We start from the raw sequence: 20,608 nt of genomic DNA, 5'->3' as shown, positions 1-20,608 counted from the left end.
ACCTGTTTTTATCTGGTAAAGGCCACCCTAGTTAGTCCTAACTTCATATTACATTGATCATTTTGAGGGTCTCTTTTGCCACATGACCTTTGGTATCCATTCTGCAGATATGGGATGCATGTATGCAGCAAAGGCACAAGGCCAGCTGAGCTGGCTGTTGTCCCTGCTGAGGCACACTCAAGTGCTTCTTGTGTTGACATACAAGCTTTCTTTACTTTTATGACTAAAAATAAGCAATTCAGATTTGAAAAAACATTGTTATTGAATCTTTCTTACAGTCTACTTTTCTAAAAAAAGTATTTTTTTAACAAGAGTACTTGAAAGTTTTAGTCTCTCATAATGTACTTGATTAAGATCACTTGTCATCTAAGGTAGCATATAGTGGCCATTCTTTGCACATATTCTAAGTGGACTGTTACATCAGTACTGATAAGCTGAGGAAGCCTCTCATGTCTTCTTTTTTAGTGAAGAATTTTTTTTTTCAAATCTGTGAGTTTGATTCTTGGTTCTCATCTTTTCTGTTACTGTTTCCCTAGTTGGATTCTCAGTCCACCTGGGACATCTCTTCCTTTTTATTGGAGGTCTACTTGATCACTTAAACACTTTAGTTTTAAATATTTTTTTGGTCTAGAGTGATGCCAAGGCATTTGAGTCACCCTTCTGCTCTTGTCCTTCTTTGCACTTCCATTTACTGTGTTTTAAGGTCTCCAGTAGCACATCAAAATGGAGACACCAATGATGTCAAAGCTTCTCAGGTATTCTACCCAACAATTATAACATCTGTTGTAGTTTGGGTTAGGATTGAAAACAAATTCAGCTACATCACTCTACAGAATAAAAGAATAGTTTATTATAATATTTATTATATAAGCCATGGAAGATACAGGGACTTCAGCAAAAGGGAAGGTAGAGATGTTAGTAAATTGGTTATGACCTTGGCCCATCTGCCAGTGTAATTTTTCTACCTTGGTAATTGAAATGTATTCAAATGTGACTGAAAGGTCATCAAGGATGCAAGTCAAAGACTTAAGCACAGTTTCTGATCAAAACATTTAGTATTGTCGTGGGCTTTTATGAACGGCTGAAGGACTCTGCCAAATGGTGAATTTCACTTATTTAATCAGGCTTCTTTGTTACAACAAACTTTGACTGCAGCTGAGCTCTTCACTTGAGGCCAGTACTCACTGAAGGACAGACGAAGGTCTTTTATCCATAGTTATCTTGCAGTTCTGCAGAAAAGTGAACACTGAGGCAAATCTCAATGCAAAGTAATTCTTCAAAGGGGAAAAATGACTTATCAAGAGCAGTTTTGACCCATATGATTAGTACAGTGTGAGGAGATGTGAAGAGTGCTAAAACTTGTGTTGGAAAATTAGATCCAAAAACCAGAACTTTCAAAATCTGTCCTGGATGGGCCAGTATCTGTTCAAAAGATTTTTTGAAAGGAATTAGTAAGGTGATATATGATGGCTGGACAATCAGATTGTGCATTTAAGATTTTCAGATAGAGAAAAGTAAAACAAACTGATACTTTTCTTTTTAAATGCCCATTTCCTGTGCAAAAATCAGCTGCATTCAGTGACCTTGCATAAAATTTGAGAAGCTCTTCCATTTCATCCAGAGTATTTACTTGAGCGTGAGGCATTGATTTTTAGTAATAATTCATGTAGAATCAGTAGAAGAGCCAACTGAAAATAAAGGAGAAGGGAAGAAAATGAACCCTCTGTCCTCTCTGTTATGTATGCTAATTATTGCCAAAGAAATTGGCATTATTCTCTTTGTCAAGATCAGGAGTGAAACTGCCTTCAGAAGAAAAACAGCCTATTTCAGCAGGGTGAGTCATGTACCCTGTCCCCCTGCCCTCACCCTGGCAAAAAAAAAAGGCAATCTTTTGGTTCTTCAGCTAATTAGGGTAAATTATGGACACTATGCATTCTATCCTTCTTCAACACTGGCTTTGCCCATGCCCAGCCAGCCTCTGTAGCCACCATACTCTCCTGATTGGGCATCTTAGTATTTTAGTTTAAAAATGAGGATGTGGGGAAGTGTTGTTTTGACATTTGTAGTGATTGTAAGCAAAGATATTTGATCACAGTCTGGGCCTGCTTGAGATGTAGCATTCATTAATTAGCCCAAATTTATCTGTAAAATGACTAATCCATGTAGCCACACCATTGTACATGAACTGTGGTCTGAAATCAGAGCAGATCCAGTTGTGTTCTATTGGATCCTCAGAGCTGATTTGGCAGTGCCTGGGTTAATTAATTATTCTGGTTGTGTGGCTGATCCCATAAAGGCACCACACATGCTGGGGAGAGATTTGCAGAGATGATTGTTTAGCAGAGACTGTACATATGGAAATTTGTTCTCATTTCTTCCTTTGTGCTTTCCCATTTGCAAATGGAAATGACTGCTTCGTAGCCAGTTCTCATTATATTTCTCTCCCAGGAGATGTGAAATTAGCACTAGGAGAAATCCCACGGTGGTTTGGGGTGAAGCCTGGTCTCTGCCATCGAGGCTGCCCCACCAGGAGAGGGAGCAGGGAGTCAGTGAGGCTGGCAGGATCCTGCCCTCTCCAACATGTCTTGGCCAGAGGCAGAAGAAGAGGAAACTAGTTGAACAGCACACAGTTCATATATACAAATGGATCCCTCCAGAGAGGTGTAGGTATACACTGGTTTTGAGCAAGATGTGTATATTGGCATTATTAACAGTCAAGTTAAAGATTTGCAGCGCTGCTTTTGTTACACTGAATAGCAGAGCCCAGGTGGGACAGAGGGTGTAACAGCCATGCATCAGATCATATTCCTTGCTGGTTTTAGTGGGCCAGAGAAGCATATGGGAAGATTATATCTCATTGCACTAAGCTGCACTTTGTTAAATAAGGCAATTTAAACATAGGCAAAAACTTTCTGGCAAGGCATAGTAATTCCATAACTTTGTTGCAGTTTTATGTAGTGGAAAGGTTGTGAGGGTTTTTTTCCTTCTAGAAAATGGAATATGCTGGTAAAGATGTAACAATTTAAAAAGATGGGGTTTTATGAGATCTTTTTGTAGCTGCAGACTTGTTTCTATATATGCTTTGCTACACCAGTGCAGCCATCTTACCTGAAAGGGACATTGTGATTCCCTTCAGTAGCTACTCAAGAAGCTTGCTTAAAACAGGGAAGCAAGGAGAACAGCTAAGCTGTTACAAGATTTAAATCTTTCCACGTACATTCCTCTAAGCCAGCTACAAGGCAAAGAAGGGTTGTATCCCTCAGTGTTAGCTTGGGTTGATGAAATGGTTTTGATCTCCATTACCACACTGGTGGGTTACTCAGATTTGTGCTGCTCAGATCCTCTTGGGTGGCTGCTTGCTGGCCTGAGACCAGATCCCAGAAAAGCAGAGCAGGGCTTAGGAAATGAGATCTCTGTCCTTGGAAGTGCTGGCAGATTTTGCACGTTGATATAGCTGCCTGGGTATTTCTAATCTGTGTTTTCTGACACAAGTGATGAATGGTTTGCCAGCTTTTGCTTCGGATGACCCCTGTGCTTACACAGCTCACCCAGGTGAGCCTGTATTTTCAGGGACTCTCTGGGCTCTGCGTTGCCCAGTTCACACAGAAAGCAGAGAATAAGGTATTCCCTCTCTAAACTCAGTAGATGTACCTTGAAATCCAGAATGTGTTTTCTAAGGATATACAAGCAAATTGTCTACTTTTATCCTTGAAGTCAATCAAATATTGACATAATTCAAGGAATTTTAAATTAGTTTTTTTCTTTTGTTTCAAGTGGTCTTGATGATGGACTAACACAGATTTTTTTCTCCCCAAAATTAAAGTAAGTTTACTATTATCCACAAACTATCTATAACTGAATTATTTTACTGATAATTCTATTTAGTTATGCTATAACTCTATTTAGGTTAGCTATGATTTTATGGGCTGCAGAAGGGCCAGGTCAGCTTGTGCAGGTAAGAACTGAAACTATTGTTCTGTCAAAAAGTAGTCAACTGAGGCAATCCTGTATGTGCCTTTTGCTCCAGATAACTTGTGTGCAACAATTCCATTTCATGGGATATGCCACCAGTAGGATGGAGATTGTTTGTTGTTAAGTTTTCTGTTGGCTCATGGCCACCTTCAGGTATCACTGTCTTTCCAGGGCTGAATCCCCAAATCTGCATCAGCCCTTTTCTTTGCCCTTTGGTGACAGTGAAAACAAGACACAAGCAGAAGGGGAGTAACTCATACAGCCTGAGACCAGCAGTTCAAAATGCCTTAGTCCTGCATCGATTGCTACAGCTCAGTAAACAACTGCAAGATTGCCTGGTTACCTTATCTGTGCACTTCCATCCCTCAAGATATTTGTATTTCTGTTAAGTGAGAACTCAGCTCAATGACCTCACTTGTAGTGTTAGCTTTACACTGATATAGCAATTATCAAAATGCAGTGTTCATGTAAATTAACACTGTGCTCTCAGCCCTTCTCTTACTGCATTAAGCTCTAGTAGTTAATATAATTTTTATCCATTAAGCATTTCAGCTATGAGAGCTCTGTGACAAGGAGTTGTAGTTTGTTTGTTGCTAACGTAGCTGGTTGTAAATACTTGTTAAATTTGTCACATTGTCTGCTTTTTTCCTAATTCTTAATGCTGTGAGGAGACAAGACAACACTATGGAATAGCTGCAATGGTCTCGGAATATGAGTGGTTTGAGGATGACAAGGAAAAAATGGAAGATTAAAAAATTAGTTGCAGGTAGGAAGGGGATTGTGAATAATTAATTCTTTAAAAATTCTTCATATTTAAAAATTAATTATTTTACGGTTATTTAAGCATCTTATATTCATGACCATTTCAGGGTACCTTAGCCAGAAATTATGTTGGGGAAATAAATTATAGCACTTCACCTTTTTACCCAAATATTTGCTTGCTGGTAATTGATGGCACATGTCTGAATCACTGGTTTAAATCCTCATCTTTTGTGAGTATATAGCCTTGATTTGTCAAGAGCTCCCTAGCACTAAAAGGCAAGAGAAAGAGCTTCATTCTATGTGAAAAGCCTGACACATAAACCTAAATCCAAGAATCCCGGTTAGACTGGTACAGAAATCTCCCTGAAATTTGAAGCAGTAGTAGAGGGGAAGTTAATTCACCTTTCTGCTCAGCATGTATAACATGGGCACGTCTCTGCTCAATGAGAGGCAGATGCTCACCTCAGGATCCTGCTGGGCAACAACAACGTTCCCAGCTCTGCCTTTGGGATGTTCATGTTCTCCTGGGGAGTTAACTCTTCATTCTCCTGTTTCAGCTTAAAACTGTAACAAAAGGAGACTCCTGGCTCTGATGTTTCCATTGGTATATAGAGCACTTAGCAGATAATTACAACTGAAAAATGCCCTAAAATCTTTGCAAGTCTCATCTTTATGTACTTATTCACACTGTATTTAAGGAATTTCTGTTTGGAATACCTGAGTAGACATTTAATGATAAACATAGTGCTGTCTTAAGCCAGATATATGACTCCAAAATGTTCTCTTTGCAGAACATTTCATAGAGGTAGCTCTTTTGCCTTGCTTCTAGGTGAAGATGAATCTTTGTTTACGATAATGCTTTTAGAAGCTTTTGTCTCTGTTCTAAAAATAAATGAGCATTAAGGTTTCATATTTTGTGGGCTTTGATTTCATATTAGCTTTGTGTAGCTCTCAGTTTAAGACATGGGAGGAAAGGAAAGGTTGCTTCTGATTTACAGATTCACCTCTTCATAATCTGAAAACTAAAGCTGGTTGGTTGGATTTTTTTTCCTTTCTCATTAGCAATTTTGGTAGGAAGATTCCGACAGGCAGTTTTCATCAGTCTTCCTTACTGTTAATTCAAATTCAGCAGTAGCATGAATATGGTTCTTTTGATTTTAGTTGAATTACTCCAGAGTCAACTTGATATGCATGAGACCACAATTAATGCCTAAAATATCAGGCTTTTTTCCACTGACTAGCTCTGCTGGGAAAACTAGTGGAGGGTAAAGATTTATTTTAAAACATGAAGCAGAAGGCATAACTCCTGTGAATTTTTTTGTGCTTTATACAAGGGTTAGAAGTAAAAATGCTTAAGGTAGGATAATATCACAAAATCACACCAAGAAATGTAGAGTGAAGTTATCCTGCTCATATCAGGTGATACATACAGGGGAAATAATCCTTCTAGCCTACATTGTGCAGCATCTGGAGAGCTGTTAGTGGTCATGGTAGTTAGCATTATATGAGATTCTAGCTCCAAAGACAAAACAGCAAATCCATGCAGGCAAGTGTGTCCTGAATGGATACCTGCATCCAGAGAGCATTTACCAGCAAATAGCAGAGTATGGTGGTAGTCGTTGTTGTTGTTGTTGTTGTTGTTGTTGTTGTTGTTTTGTTGTTTTTTTTTTTTTTCTTTCCTATACATACTTAGTGCAATAAAATAGTTTTGGTATCATCACTGAATTGTGTTGTGGGGTGCTTTATAAAAGTTATAGGTTAGGCTAATCTTTTGAGCTCTACCTATAAATTTGTTAATTTGCCTTATCTAAATAACAGGGAAAAGTGTGGTCAGCAGCCTTAGCCCTGACATAGGTTAAATTGATATCTTGGTGCTTAACAAAGTCTTTGTCAGCATACAACTTTTCTCAGTGCCATCAAGCATAAAAGTATTTTAGCTATGGTAAAGCCTGGTTCCATGCACAGTAAGAACACAGGAAAGCCACAATTTTTGTGACTCTGTTACTAAATCCAATGTTACCTTTTTACATTATGAACACACAAAGAGACTTTGGCTTTTTGCTTTCAGTAATGCTGATCTGAATGATTTGTGGTCATCTTGTGTTGCAGCTGATGGTCTTAGACTGTTATCTCTCCATTTTCAGTTTTTTACAGCAGTGATAAGTACTCAGAAGCCACAGATGTAAGCATTCTTCAGGATGGTATGATTTAAAATTCACATAAGTAGACTATTATGTTACACATTTGTTAATGCCTTTTGCTGGAAACTGCTCCATGTCTACTGAAGAGGCAGCTTTTGTGGTTACTGCCAGTGTACCTGGCTGAGGTTCAGGTCTAGACCTGGAAGCTTAGAATTTTGTCCTTCTCAGTCATATTTCCAGATGCTGTATGGGACAGATCTGAGTTATCCTTACAGCATTTCCTTGGGTTTCCTTTGAAAACTATCTATTGTACAGTAATATTTTTAATTAATATTTGGACTTTTTCTACATCCACTAGCTAAAGTGTCTTCAGTGCCTGGAAATCTATAGGAATAGGTCAGGTCAGCCTTACCTAATCTCCCAAGCTGGTTTCCCTTTGGTTGAGCAGCTCCCAAGCTGCACAGTGGATGGAGGGGAAAGATGTGGCAGCTCTTAGCTGGGGGCTCATAATGGGACAAAGTGGCACCTTGAATTTACAGACCCTGTGACTCTGTGTGTGCTGCTTTACATGGGGTGGGAGGATGGAGATGCCCAGCTAGCACTTGGAGGGCTGTGTGTTTGCTGGCAGAATTTATTGTCTGTCCTTTGACATATCTGCAATGTGGAGGCTGAAAGTAGCAGCAAAAACACCTGCTCTGAATCAGGTTAGGGCTTTGCTACAACACAGCTGAAAACAGGTAAAGTTTTCTTTTCCAAGTATCTGAAGACTAATTGGGTATCAAACTGCGCCATGCTTGTAACACATGCTGTGTGACCTTTCCTGCTGTAATGGTCAGACAAGTCCACCTGGAAGTGACAAAAAGACATAAAATTAAAAAATGCAGAGTTTATCTAGCCCAACATTTGGAGATGCTTCAAATGGTTTCTTTCAACAGATCTACTACAAACAGTAGTTTGGAATGTGTTACTTTTTCTGAAAAGGTGGTATTTTTACTGATCCTCTAAGTATGTTAGTAGTTGTAGGTAAGAGATATCTTGGCCTCAAATGCTGGTTTGTTTTGGCTTTTTATTATGCTTGACAGACTGGTGCCAGTTCCCCCTCCTTCCCATCATTGTGTCTCTTTAATTCCACTTTACAGAGGAGTTGCTTCAGTGTCTTTGTCACATTTGAACTTTTGTTTAAGAATAAATTTTCCTGAGTGCTAAGCCTTACAGCAACTTAGGTACTTCCAAATCAAAGTCAGAGTAGATGTATGCTCCTGCAGCCAAGCTTTTCAGGGAGATTAGTTCTTCTGACTTCACTTGATTTAATAACTACGCTGCACTTGAAGACTTCTGAGGACTGTGCAGCCAAGACACATCTAAAAATAGCATTTAGGTCTAAAAGCCACTAAGGCAGTTTTGGAAAATGCAAAACATAACTACAGTCCCTTTCTGTTACATCTCATGGGTTGGAAGGAACAATGAACTGTTTCCTAGTGTTTTGATGCTGATGTGAAACTTGGGTATGCCCAAAGCATTGCCATGTGATTCTTTTTCATTACTGTGGGTGATGAGGAAATTTGAAAGAGCTTTCTTCTGCATACATGATTAAATGTATTAACTGGTCTTTTGAGAGCTGTGATCCAGACTGTTACTTTTCAGTTGGAAGTTTGTTTTACCCCACTCCTATCAAAATCCAGAGTGTGTTAGAAACAAGACTTTTTCTAGTAATTTGCAAAGTATCCAGAAATCCTTTGGAAAGAGAGATAGGAAGCTGAAAGGAGAGTAACTCCAAAAGCTGTTCCTGTTGCAGCAAGTTTGTATCAATTCTGCCTTGATCATGTAATGAGGACAAGTCTCCTGCTCATTAGGCTGAAAGATGAGTACGTAAAATACAAAAATGTGGTTTTAACAAGCAAGATTCCTGGTAAGTCCATGAGCTGTGTTGGACAGAGCAGTGCCTCAGGCCTAGCTGGGACTGAAGACTGTGTGATAGATGGATCAAGTGCTGCTGCTACCTCTCTACAAAATTTGCATTCCTCCTCACAAAGGAGCTTGTGTTTGATGTTTTGTAGAGCAGCAAGCCTCACCATGAGTAGAGAATTTGGTTGTGATTCTCATCCAGTGTTCCTTTGTTAAAAGTGATATCCAGCTGTCTTAAAAGAAATTCTGCAGGTAAAGCTCACAAATATTGCTTGGGTTTTCAAACAGCATATGAATTAATCCTTGTATCTACAAATAGCATGTGTTAATGAATACAAATTCATCTTTCTGTGAAAAAAATATTATGAAAAACTCAGCCTTCAAGCCCAAAATCAAATTACTGAAACCAGTCAAGAAACTGTAAGATTTAAGGTGGTATGTGACATGGTTTTGAATAAACAGACTTAACTCAGTCATTTCTTAACAGTCTAGTGCTTGATCTGGAACCAATAATGTTTTGCAGAGCACATTCTATGTATGACTTTATAGAGAGATGCTGATCTAGAATGCAGGCATGTACCCTTCCAAGCAGAATTTGGAGAGTAGTACAGCATAAATGTAGTTGTTTAGAGGGATAAGGTAAAGCTGAGGAGTCACCAAAACGAAGAGTCCTCTGAATGGTGTCTGAGAGTAGGAGCAGGATGAGAGGCAGCAAAGGGCCTGAGGTACAAACATACTATATAAGATGCTGGCCCCGGGTAAAAGGAGGAAATTTCCTTAGAAATGCACATCCAAGGCCATCAGTACTGTTTGGTTGCTTGGGTTTACAAGGAGAAACTGGAAGCCAGAAAAGGCTCCTGTGACCTTACCTTGCAAGAGACTAGCTCGTGCTGCTGTTTGATTGTGGAGGTCACCTACAAGGAAAACACATGCTGGGCAGAATTTGAAATTGCACCCTTGCTGGATTAGCATTGCTCCATGTGTCCTTCCCTACGTCATCACCTTATGGAGACCAAGTTCTTCAGATTTTCCAACAACTTTATTGTCTATCCAGTCCTAAAAAAAAATGGAAGAGATGAGTGAAAACAGTTTAAATGTGCCCTGCTTGCTCCAGGCTGTCCTTAGCTGCTTCTCAGGTGTAGATGCACCTGTGCAAATCTGCTTTGAGTGGGCTGGAGCTAATCTGGGATTGCCAGGGAACAGAACATGATGCCTTTGCTCCACTCACACGCATTTCCCCACACCCACCAGCACTGCACTTGGTTCCTGTATGGCAAGAAAGGGAGAGATCCCCTTACCCCTGCTTGGAGCTGCTCCTGCTTGTGCAGCACCTCCTAGAAGAATGATAGCAAGATTAAATTTTTAAAAATCCTCTTTTTCTTTGCCCATATTGGGGTCACTTTGTCTTCCCCCCTCCTTCTCACCTTCATTAGATCAGGAGGAGATGATGTGCTGAATGCCACCCCTGACACTGTTCAGGACAGACTCCCTGCATTCCAGGATGATTACCAGAAGCCTGATTATAGTGGCTAAAAACCCTGTGAACCCAGGTTCTGGGCACTGTGGAAGAATATTATCAAAAACCTAAGACATCTAGAAAAGATTTCCAGTGCATAGCTGTATATTCTGACAAGATCTCTAATATGCTGGTTGAGGAGAGCAAGCAAGTCAGCTACTGTTGGCACATTTTCTGTGTGCCACAGCTTTACAGTATTTAAAAATGCAAAGCATGTAACTAGCAAATTTCCAAAGTGCCCCTAAAACAGAAGAACAATTCTAGACTCAGTGCTTTTTTAATTTTCTGGCTCTGTCTGTATAAAGCAGCCAGCACAATATTGCTGCCAGAAGAGGTATGTTTTTATTACATCTATTGACATACTTTCACATGCAATTTTAGCAGAGACAAAGCACAGCTGGGCTTTAGCTTGCTATTGAAGGTGAAACCCAATCTGCAGTAGGCTAATTTCACTGAAATAAAAACAAGACTTTTATGGTTAAAAATCCCTTTGGAGATAGCTCAGAATATTTGTTTTGTGAAACAAATAATTAAACAAAAGTAAAATTTCGCTTCAGGGTTTTGTGAAGACAAGGGATTAATATCTGTAAATGTCTCCATGGAAATCAGTCAGGTTACAGGACTGTATTTCGCCACAAAACAAGGCCAGAATAATTAGAGGTTCATGAAACAAACACAGCTCTTCAGAGCAGGGGGATGCTATGAACCCTGAACCTGTTCCAGGATGAAGTGTGACACTGCCCAGCTCCTGGGGCACAGAGGAAGGGCCCCAGCACATGCCATCCCCAGAAGTGCAGAACTGACTCTGGGGCTGTGAGTTCTGCTGAGGGCAGGGCATTGAGCTAAGGCTCAGCTGGATGTGAGCACAATTAAACTGTCTCCTGACTGGAATTAGCTTGGAGCCTGGACAAAACCAGCCAGCAAAGCCCCTTGTGAATATACCTTCAGAAAGAGTTCTTCCTGGAGCATCATGCTGTGCAGAGGATGCAGCTTCTCTCCATCCCTTCTTCCAGGCCAAAGGGGAATCTCATGTCTGCCAGTAGGTTTCTTTAAACTAGAATTTTCTCCAAGAGGAGCAGCTTTTCTTTCAGAAGCAGGTGTTGTAGTTCAAGGACAGCATGCAGAAAATCATTCATGCACGTGACCAAAATTTTTATGTCAACAATGGCAACAAAAAAAGCCATTAAAAATCCTTCAAACATCTTCCTCTCTGTCCCCTTTCCTCAGACAACACACGCTAATAAGCATCAGGGCCCAGCACTGACGATTTCAACCTCTAAGATCCAAATTTCATAAATTCTAAACAACCTTAATCAGCGATTACCCCAGACTCCTTTTGCAGAACAGGTAACTGGACATGTTCAGATTTTTAATAACCTTCATTGTGGCTATGCAACCCCTCGTGCCTAGGAAGCACCATAGCCAGCACAAAGCATCAGGGTTCATTGGGGGGATCTGCTGGATAGAAAAGCCCACTACATAGCAGAGGATCGAAACAGACCTTTGTAATTCAATAGGAATGAATCTGGTCCAGTACACTGAAAACGAGAAAGACAAGGACTACCAGGGGGTCAGGCAACCCTGCAGCCTAGACAATTTTACTTTTCAAATTTTGTGGGTTGATTCTACTTACTTATGACACTGAATTGCTAACAAAATTAATTAGAAGCATCATAAGTTGTTCATCCCAAGAGTATTTCTACTTGAAGCAGTCATTAATTATTCTGACTAGGATTGTCTGTCTTTTCTATTTATAGGCTGGCCATGGGCAACACTGACTGTTCTCGGGTTCCTGTACTGCTATTCTCATGTTGGAATTGAATGGGAGCAGAAGTATGCTGCACATTAAGAATGATGCAAACAATTATTATTAAGGCAGGTTGATGTTTTTTCTACACTGGATATTCTATCTGCACAAGGGTGAGCCAGACCAAGTCTTCAGTCCGTGTATTAAAACTAAAAGTTCATTTAATTGATTCTGGATTGCAAATGCAGGAATTGAACTACAGAAACACTGATGGGCTGAGGCTGGGGGTAGGGAGAAATTATGAAGACTTTTGATTTATGTTATTTTTGTAAAACAGCATCTTTATGACTCTGTGTACATTAGAAGCCTACATCTCAGAACAGGTATTTTATATGTGTTGAGGGTTGTTTTCATGTTTTGCTGCCTATTTTGACATATTGAAGAAAAAAAATCTACCTTGAAGAATTCAAAAAGCCCAATCTCTCACAGATGGTGTGCAGGGGCATGTAGGGCTGTGCCCTGCATTTACACTACTCCATGAAGGGCACGATGCTCATCAGTTCTTCTTGATTGCGTTCTGATATAAGCTAGAACATTTTGTATTCTCACTGACGGGAGTAGTTCTGCCTTAAGCTACTTTCTCACCTACTGTAGCAAAGCCTGCTTTTTCTTTTTAATACCTTCATTTAAAATTTTGCCTTTAAAATAACACCTTTTTGGTAACCTTAGAAATGGTTTTGTTCTTTTAAAAGAGTGCGTAGGGAGGAAGGTATTTTCTTAAAGAACAGCTTATCTTTTTAATCAAATATGCTCTTAAAGCTCCTTGGGCATTAAGTGCTCTCTGCCTTGTCTTAGAGTGAAAGCATTAAATACTGCCTTTATTTTGGGGCTAATACCATCCTCAGACTGTTCGGTCTGCCTCTTGTATTGTTCTGTTACAAAAGGACATATCTCCAGTCTGGATGAATGGTAAATCTGTTCAGTCTGCTTCATTCTCTGGTGTTCAAACTATCAGCTCCTGCAATATATTGCAGACACCCTGGGAAGAACTCTTTAAGACCTTTAATAAAAAACAGAATGGTCCAATACAGTGGCACCTAATTAGCTGCAGCTCCATGTCTTTTGGCCACAGCCAGAGCTGTTACAGCAGTGTCTTTTCCCAAAGACTGTGTTGTCCAGTGCTGGGAAGGCCATGCCTGCAGGTGTCCAGGTTGCAGGAGTGCACATGCTGTTTTCTAAGGGGAGACCCTTCCCCTGTCTGCTACTATGGGTGTCTCCTACACTGTTCTGTTTCAAACTGATACTGAAGAGCAGCCAGAAGACCTTTAGTCTTTTCTAAAGTTAACATTAGTCAAAAGGCCACAGGTTCTAGAGAAGACTTCTTCCAAAAGTAGCCTACTCCACCCAAAGCATGTCAAAACTTGTTCCATGCCCCTGGCATACATTTCAGCTTGTTGGGAATTAGTATCCTACTGTCCATCACTCCTGCAGCTTCAGCCAAGTCTGATATAACTTATCCCTTCAACAAGAAATTCAGATCCTGAGACAGGCTTCTGCTTATTGCCTGCATTTCTGATGTCTCTGCTGCTCACAGCTATGGCAGCCTTCTTGTTACCTTTCATTTATTCCTGGAGAAATAAGGGCAGAGGCTTCAGCTCTCTGTCCATCCAGAGAAAAGCCTATCTCTTGCTGTTTCAAAGCAGAAGCTCCAGCCTTTTATGTTATGTTTTATGAGTCCTCCAGCTCCCTAGCCATGAGAATGCCATGATTTCCCCTGGAAGCCATTTCTAGGAGACACCATGGCCTTTTGAAAACAATTTACCTTGAATGCTGCCTGGCCAAAGACATGGCTCCCTGACTGACTGGTTGATGATTGCAGGGATTCTCTCAGCCATAGAGTATATGGCTCTAAGCAAAAGGATCTGAGATTGGCCTCCATTTTGGGGCAGCACTGAGCTAAGGGCAAGAATTTTGTCAGACTTTGCTCAAACTTTGTAATTAAGTGGAATTAGCATTACAGCAAAAAGTCATGAATCTGTTCTTCATTCTTATTGATTACCATTATTTCATGAACCAAGGTGCTACTGAGTGATTGGATTCCAATTTGTATGCATGCAGAACTTCTGGCTCCAATATAGAAATGACCCTGAAGGTCATATAGAGCATGCTTATTTCTGAACTAAAATTGTTTTCTATTTTTTTCAGTGCTTTATATATATTTCATAATTTTGTATCTTTTTCTGTTTCTATAAATAAAGCTGAAATGGACTGTTGGCTTGTGACCTGTGTCTTGGAAAACGATGGCCTTGTGTAAGAAAAATAAGTGTTCCACTGTTGTGGAGAAACACTACAATGCTCTGGAAGCCTGCAGGAAGAGTGCAATGCAGACTGGTCACTTTTATCCCTGTTGTGCACTGCATGGAACGTGCCTTCCCTAATAGCGTGAGTTTAAAAAGCAAATAAGACTTTTGTAGCTGGGTTAAGGAAAGACTTCAGCACGTGAAGTTTCTGAGAAGAGCAGCATGCACATAAAATGATGCTTCCCACTCACAAAGTTCCTTCTCTGTCCTGCTTATACAGCAGCTGTCAGCATGGGGCACGTTCAGTCAGACAACACACAGCTCTATGCCTGATGCACTTCGAACTTGCTGTTCAGGTACTCCTTCACCTTGGAGACCCATTCCTCAGCATGGCCTGAGAAGTGACTCTTCATATGGCACCTGGTCCAAGCAAGGCCTCTGGGACAGTCCTAGAGGGGAGGCAGAGACCTAGAAGGGACTGGAGTAGCCATGCCCCTTGCCAAAGGAAACAAACAGGTGAGGGGTGTATGAGAAAGAGACTATGGAAAAGAGCTAGCTAAGGGGTGTAGGGAGCAAGTGACAAGGACAGACATGGCCAAAGTAAGACACTGGCCATTTTGCACCAAAGAGGAGCACTTCTAGCCGGGGTGGGGGGAACAGCAGACATTGACTACTACTGCTGTGAGACCCTGACAGTCACAAAAGTGCAATGAACAAAAATCCCCTAAAGGTGGTGGCTCTGAAAACGAGCTAGACAGCTACACGATGGCTACTGACAACAAGAGTTCACAAGTGATTTTGAAAAGCTGTCTAAGTGACTAGCAAGCATAATGTGTAGTGATATATGGCTTTAATGGTTACCACAGAGCTGTAGTAAAGTCTCTTGTGCACACACACACACCCCTCCCCTTACTCTAACCTCTCCTTAGTCAACAGAGCCATCGTCATCACTGGGTAAGATTATACTAAGTGGCTCTTTAATTCTGCATTGATTAGAGGGTGAGCAAGGCTTTGCTCACCTATCTCTTTCACATCTGAGAGCTAAAAGCAGCTTAGTTGGAATAGCCAGCTTACCACAGGTCATAAGAAAAACAGCTTAACTGTGAAAACCTGCAGCAATTTTGTTATTAGTCACAGCAATAACGCAGAGCCTGTCCTTTCTCTTGCACACCCACCTAATTTCCTTCGTCACTACTAACCCTTGAGCTGGTCACAGTTTGCACTTGCTGAGGAGGGAGGCTCTCCTTCCTCTGTCTTGGCAGCAGGATTGTCCTCAAGGATCTGTGAAGAGTGAGGAGATTGCTATGCATGGTCTGTCACAACTTCTCCTCACGGTTCTTTATCGTTTCCCCCCCGTTCCACGAGTAGTGCAGCTCATTATTGCTTTCCAAAATAACTCCCAGATCACAGCCACTTGTTAGTCAAGGCATATATTTTAATCCAGCAGGGATAGCTGAAATACTGCTCGATGCAAAGCCTGTGTGAAGAATGCTGTGCCTGTTATGCCTTTGAGGAAGAGGGGAAATCTGCATTACAATAGATCATTTCTTGTATTATTGGACCTCTGAGAGCAATCCTCTCTGGTGGGTCCTCATGGATCAACAGTCCAACCAGGAGCTGCTTGTGGAGCAGCTCCTCTGTTAGTTGCATGTAAAAGGAAGACAAAAATGAAGATAACTTTGGTGGTTTTTAATTTTCTGCTTCATGCAAATGCAATCACATCCAACACAGGTCCTGCCAGAGCATCTGAGAGTGTCCCAGCTGCCTGTGGCACCAGTCACCTACACCCAACCTACAGATGGACAATGTGGCTCAGACACTCCCAGCCTAGGGGAAATGCACTGGCAGCTCCAAGCTCAAGAGGCTTTCACAGATGCTACCAATGTCCAGGAAGATAGGAAAAGGAAGATTCTAATGGAAATTACACACTTTAGACACTGCACAAGTGATGGAGCTGAAGGGTGTCAATGCAGCCTCAGCACCGCTCCCTTTAGCTTTAGCAACATGAACTGCTCCAAGAGAAAAAAGATGTGTGCACTCTGTACCCAGTAGAGATAATGCCAGGATTAAAACTGTTCAAAAATCTCATTCCTTATGCTGGGAATCACAAAGATCTGGGTGAGAACAAATTAAGCTAACATCAGGATGTAACAGGTCACATTTTGACCACAAATTATTGGCTGCACCACCTTTCTTAATGTCCAGGGGCAGCTCAATGTGTAAATAGCCTTAGGTAGCTGCATATCAGCACCTTTCAGCAACAGAACAAATTAAATGGGCTACCTGTGGCCTGTGCCTTCCCCAGCAATGGTCAGCCTGCGGGTAACAGAAATGCATTCTATCCACAGGGATTTAAGAAAAGCTTTATAGATGGTTGGGTAGCTGAAGTGAATCATTGCAGACAGCTGCATCAGCCAGCCACTGAAAAATTAAAGTTTACTGAAGAAGTAGCACAGAAATATAACTTCAGTTATGACCTGTGGCATTTAAATTGTATTGGCACTCCCTCTAGAGCTGATCATTCTTGACAAAATTAATTAATTTTTATGGACCATAGCATTTTCATCCCTGCAGTAGCACATTTGAGTTTCCAAAATTAGGTGGCAAAAATAGAAGAACTGGAAATGATACTAGAAGGCCAGAAACAGCTACACTGTTCATAAATTAATTAAAAGGCAAGTCAGGAAAAAAAAACAGGTCCAAATGATTTTTTTTCTTAGACTACTGCCAGAAGGGTTAAGGTTGCTTTAGAGGCTCAGGTTTGTGGGAGGATTACCGTATAGTAAGCCAATAATTCAGAGATAAAAATAAGCATTTATGAGACAGTTCTTGAAGTGATGGTATTGCTAATTTATAGTTATGTGTTTCTTTACTCTTGTGCTAATAGTTTTGTGCTGAGGTGGTAATTCATGATGAAATTACAGGCCAATAACTTGCATTTGGTCATATATTTGCTCTAGGCCACTTGAGTGACCTCTTCCACTGCCTTTCCCCAGCTCTTGGCATCCTGTCTCATGGCTACCCTTGGATGCACCTCTGTTGACCCACACTTCACACACCACTGCTGGTGCCATCCTGCCCAACCTTTATTCAGGTTATTCTTCTCAAAGTTCCTCAATTTGATCAAGTCCTGCCAAGCATTACTTGGTAAAAATAAGAGACCTACAAAGGATCTGAAGACATCCTGCTTGTCTTGAACAGTTATGCCAATAATCACCGATACCATGAACAACTGCAAGTTGGGTATGAGGCCTGACATAGGTGTAAGGCTTTAAAAAGCATGATGGCCATTCAAAATAAAATAGCACACTGCTCTTGAAGTACCTGGGGGCTCTGAACTTGGTGGCTCTTAGTTCATGCTGGTTGAGGAAACTTCTATTTTAAGAAAAATGAAAAAGTTTAATACTCATAAGGTTTTCAAGCTAAATCTCTAAAATTTTAGGGCTGCTGGCAGTAAGATGAGGGCACTCTCTGACACTGGCAGAGAAAACTGAGGCAGGGTAAAATGTCTCACAGCTCCTTCCAGCAGGCAAATGGTGACTCAGAGGGCTACAGCCCCTTAAAGGAGCCTCCTAGGCAGCCAGTCCCATTTGCCCTTGTGCCAGTGTTGTGCTTCCCTTTCTTGCTCCCTCCCTAATGTCTGCCCCCTTGGTCAGTGTAACCCACAAACCCACTTTCTCACACTTCATTTTCCAAGGTTTCCTTCAGATGCTTACATGAGACACAGATTTCCTCTGTAACAGATTTTCCTGGGTAAAGGAAATGCAGCAGATTCAAGCTACAAAGACAAGTGTCCAGGGCTGTACTTCAGCTACATTATATGCTGCTTCCATTTGCTGCTGTGACTCTTCTCCCTGGTCTACACTGGGGTCAGAGCAACCAGCCTGCAGCCTTTCAGCACACCTGGCCATAGCTGCTCTATATGCTGCTCACAAATGAGACGTGCCCACTCCCATTTTACAGAGCTATTTACAATTTGTGTTGGCAGAATTGTAATTTCATGCAGTATTTCATGCACACTTCTTGTACACTTTCCTAAAAATGCTTTTTCCAATTCAGCTTTCAGCTGACTGGCTTACTTTATATTTTTATCTGTCCACTTCCACTAGTCAGGTTGCAAGTGCAGTGTTATTATTCTAAAGGAAAACAAAAATAAATACTTTATTTTGACTTGGGGCTCCATATGGATTATCGTAGCTTTCTTTCCAGTTCTCACGCTGAGAATGTTCAATACATTTTCCTGTTATCGTTAGTTCTTCTAAAATACCTTCTGATTAACTGTAAAACTCACCAAAAGAGATTGCTGGAGAGCTTTGAAAGCAATCTATTTCTCTTCTCTAAGCCCTGCTTGCAGAGAGCCATTTCTTGTTGAGCTGTCTTAGTCCCATTGCTGAGCACACACAGTAGCTCCCAGGCTCAATAGTGCACTCCCTGTGCTGCTTAGCATTTCCTTCCACTGGCAGCCCCTGATGAAGAAGAGGCCATAATCTTCCTCTTATAGAAAATCCACACGTGTAATAGATACTCAGCACGGCTTCTCTCTGCCCCCAGTAGGCTGGGAGATTGGGACTGTGGAAAGGAATTCCAATGCAAAAGCACAATCCCCTCAGATCTGCACATAGAAACTGCAGTGACATTTACAGGAGGTCTGTGTTCCCCTCCCAGGGCAGGAATTAACAGCAAAGCTCATACTTTCCTCTCATCCCCCTGAACAGAACTTCTTCAAGAAAATCTCTGCAAGTGAGCAAAGCTTAAAAAGAACCAAAACCTCTTCAAGGTTTCTCAGACACTCCTGCCTTCATAAGCACTTAAAGTGGGGCTGCAGGGAGAAAGCTTCACAACGGGTAATGATGGATGGAGCTGCCAAAGTTAAGCTTGTTTTAAACCTACACCTGTGTCGTGGAGCAGCTTAAATTTGAATTTGGCTGTGCTACATAAGGACTTGAACTTATTTAGGAAAGGGAAAGCAGGAATGGAAAAGGAAAGGAAAAAAAGCAAAAAGACAAGGCTTGAGCACATGTATTTTATAGATACAGCTGTGCATGAGCATCTTGATAGCTACTTCTGACAGACTTCAGGAGTTCACTTTCTCTAATGCCTTTTTTGGATTTCTCACAGGTTTTTAGTCATCCTGTCTTTCAAGAACAAGACAGGTTAGTTCCCCCAGCTGCTACATATGAAGACAGAAGTTGTGGTGAATTATAACAAAAGAAGCACAGACTCAATCTTCTAGGTGAAAAATTCTTACATTGGCTGAGATTCTTTGTATGTGTGTTGCAATTAAACCCTTGACACCACTGGCAGCAATAAATACCATAGCAACATGGCATCCCTCCCAGCAATTTCTGGTTGGATACACAGCCTTACTAACCAGCCTAACTCCTGGAGCAGAAGGCAAGTTCAGAGAGCTGCTAATCAGCCAAGGTCTCCTCAGCCTCAGTATTGGGATGCAGCAGCCACTTCCCACTGGGTGAGAGGAGCTCAGTACTCTCCCCAAGCTTTGGTGGAGTCTCCTGAGCATTGGCCTGCACCAGGCACACACATTGCTGGGACACACTGAACAGGAACAGTTCTGATGTTTCCTTAGTTTATTTGCTCTGGGAGCAAATAAAACTCATTGCTATTGCACAGATTTTGCTGCAGTTCAGTTCCACTGGCTGTCACAGCACAGAAAAGCTGGTTTATGCTGGTTGTCTTTACTCCATTGCAAAAAGCACCAGAGACAGTGCTTCTGACTTTAACACAGATACTAAAATGCACCAAAGAGCAAGTAAAGAACCTCCATTACCAAATGCAGAGCTTAAAACTGTGTAGGCAGACTCACCTCCCCACAAGCCGATGCACTGCTGACTGTCCCAGGGCCACACACCCAACTGGGTAAAGACTCCTCATGCCTGGCAGGGGTCTCCAGCAGCTGTAAACTAATTCATCACCAAACAGAATAACAACACCTGCAGCTATTTATGAGAAAAATCGGAAGCTACAGCACACTCCCTGTACTTTAGAAACCTTCTATCCCTGCTGTGAATATGCTCTCAGGTGGAGGGGATGAGGAGCAGGGGCTGGTGCAGGTAATGAGCTGCTCACAGCTGCTGGGGCTGCTGCTACCCAGCTGAGCACAGAGCTGACAGGCAGCATGCAGAACGTGAGCCTTTGCAATCTAGCATGCAAACCTGGGCAGAAAGTGCTGTAGCTAATTACCTTTGGTTTGAAAACGTGTGGGGCTGCTGAGGGGAGAGAAACTCTGATGGGGAATGTTGTGTGG

General features: G+C 41.4%; 1 protein-coding gene across 2 annotated transcripts in view; it reads left to right on the top strand.

Annotated features, from left to right (window-relative positions):
* Nucleotides 1-14,316, top strand: part of HHAT (hedgehog acyltransferase) — a 146,873-nt gene extending 132,557 nt beyond the window's left edge. For both annotated transcript variants that reach the window (XM_088161208.1, XM_014887397.2), the window contains one exon: nucleotides 12,054-14,316. In XM_088161208.1, the coding sequence (XP_088017334.1) occupies nucleotides 12,054-12,145 (92 nt within the window). In that variant the 3' untranslated portion in view covers nucleotides 12,146-14,316. The remainder of the gene's footprint in view (nucleotides 1-12,053) is intronic.
* Nucleotides 14,317-20,608: the final 6,292 nt, after the last annotated feature.

The sequence above is a fragment of the Sturnus vulgaris genome, chromosome 3 (assembly GCF_052056855.1).
Source record: "Sturnus vulgaris isolate bStuVul1 chromosome 3, bStuVul1.hap1, whole genome shotgun sequence".
NCBI lineage: Eukaryota > Metazoa > Chordata > Aves > Passeriformes > Sturnidae > Sturnus > Sturnus vulgaris.
Note: the sequence above shows the minus strand (reverse complement) of the source record. Positions and strands in the feature narration are given on the sequence as shown.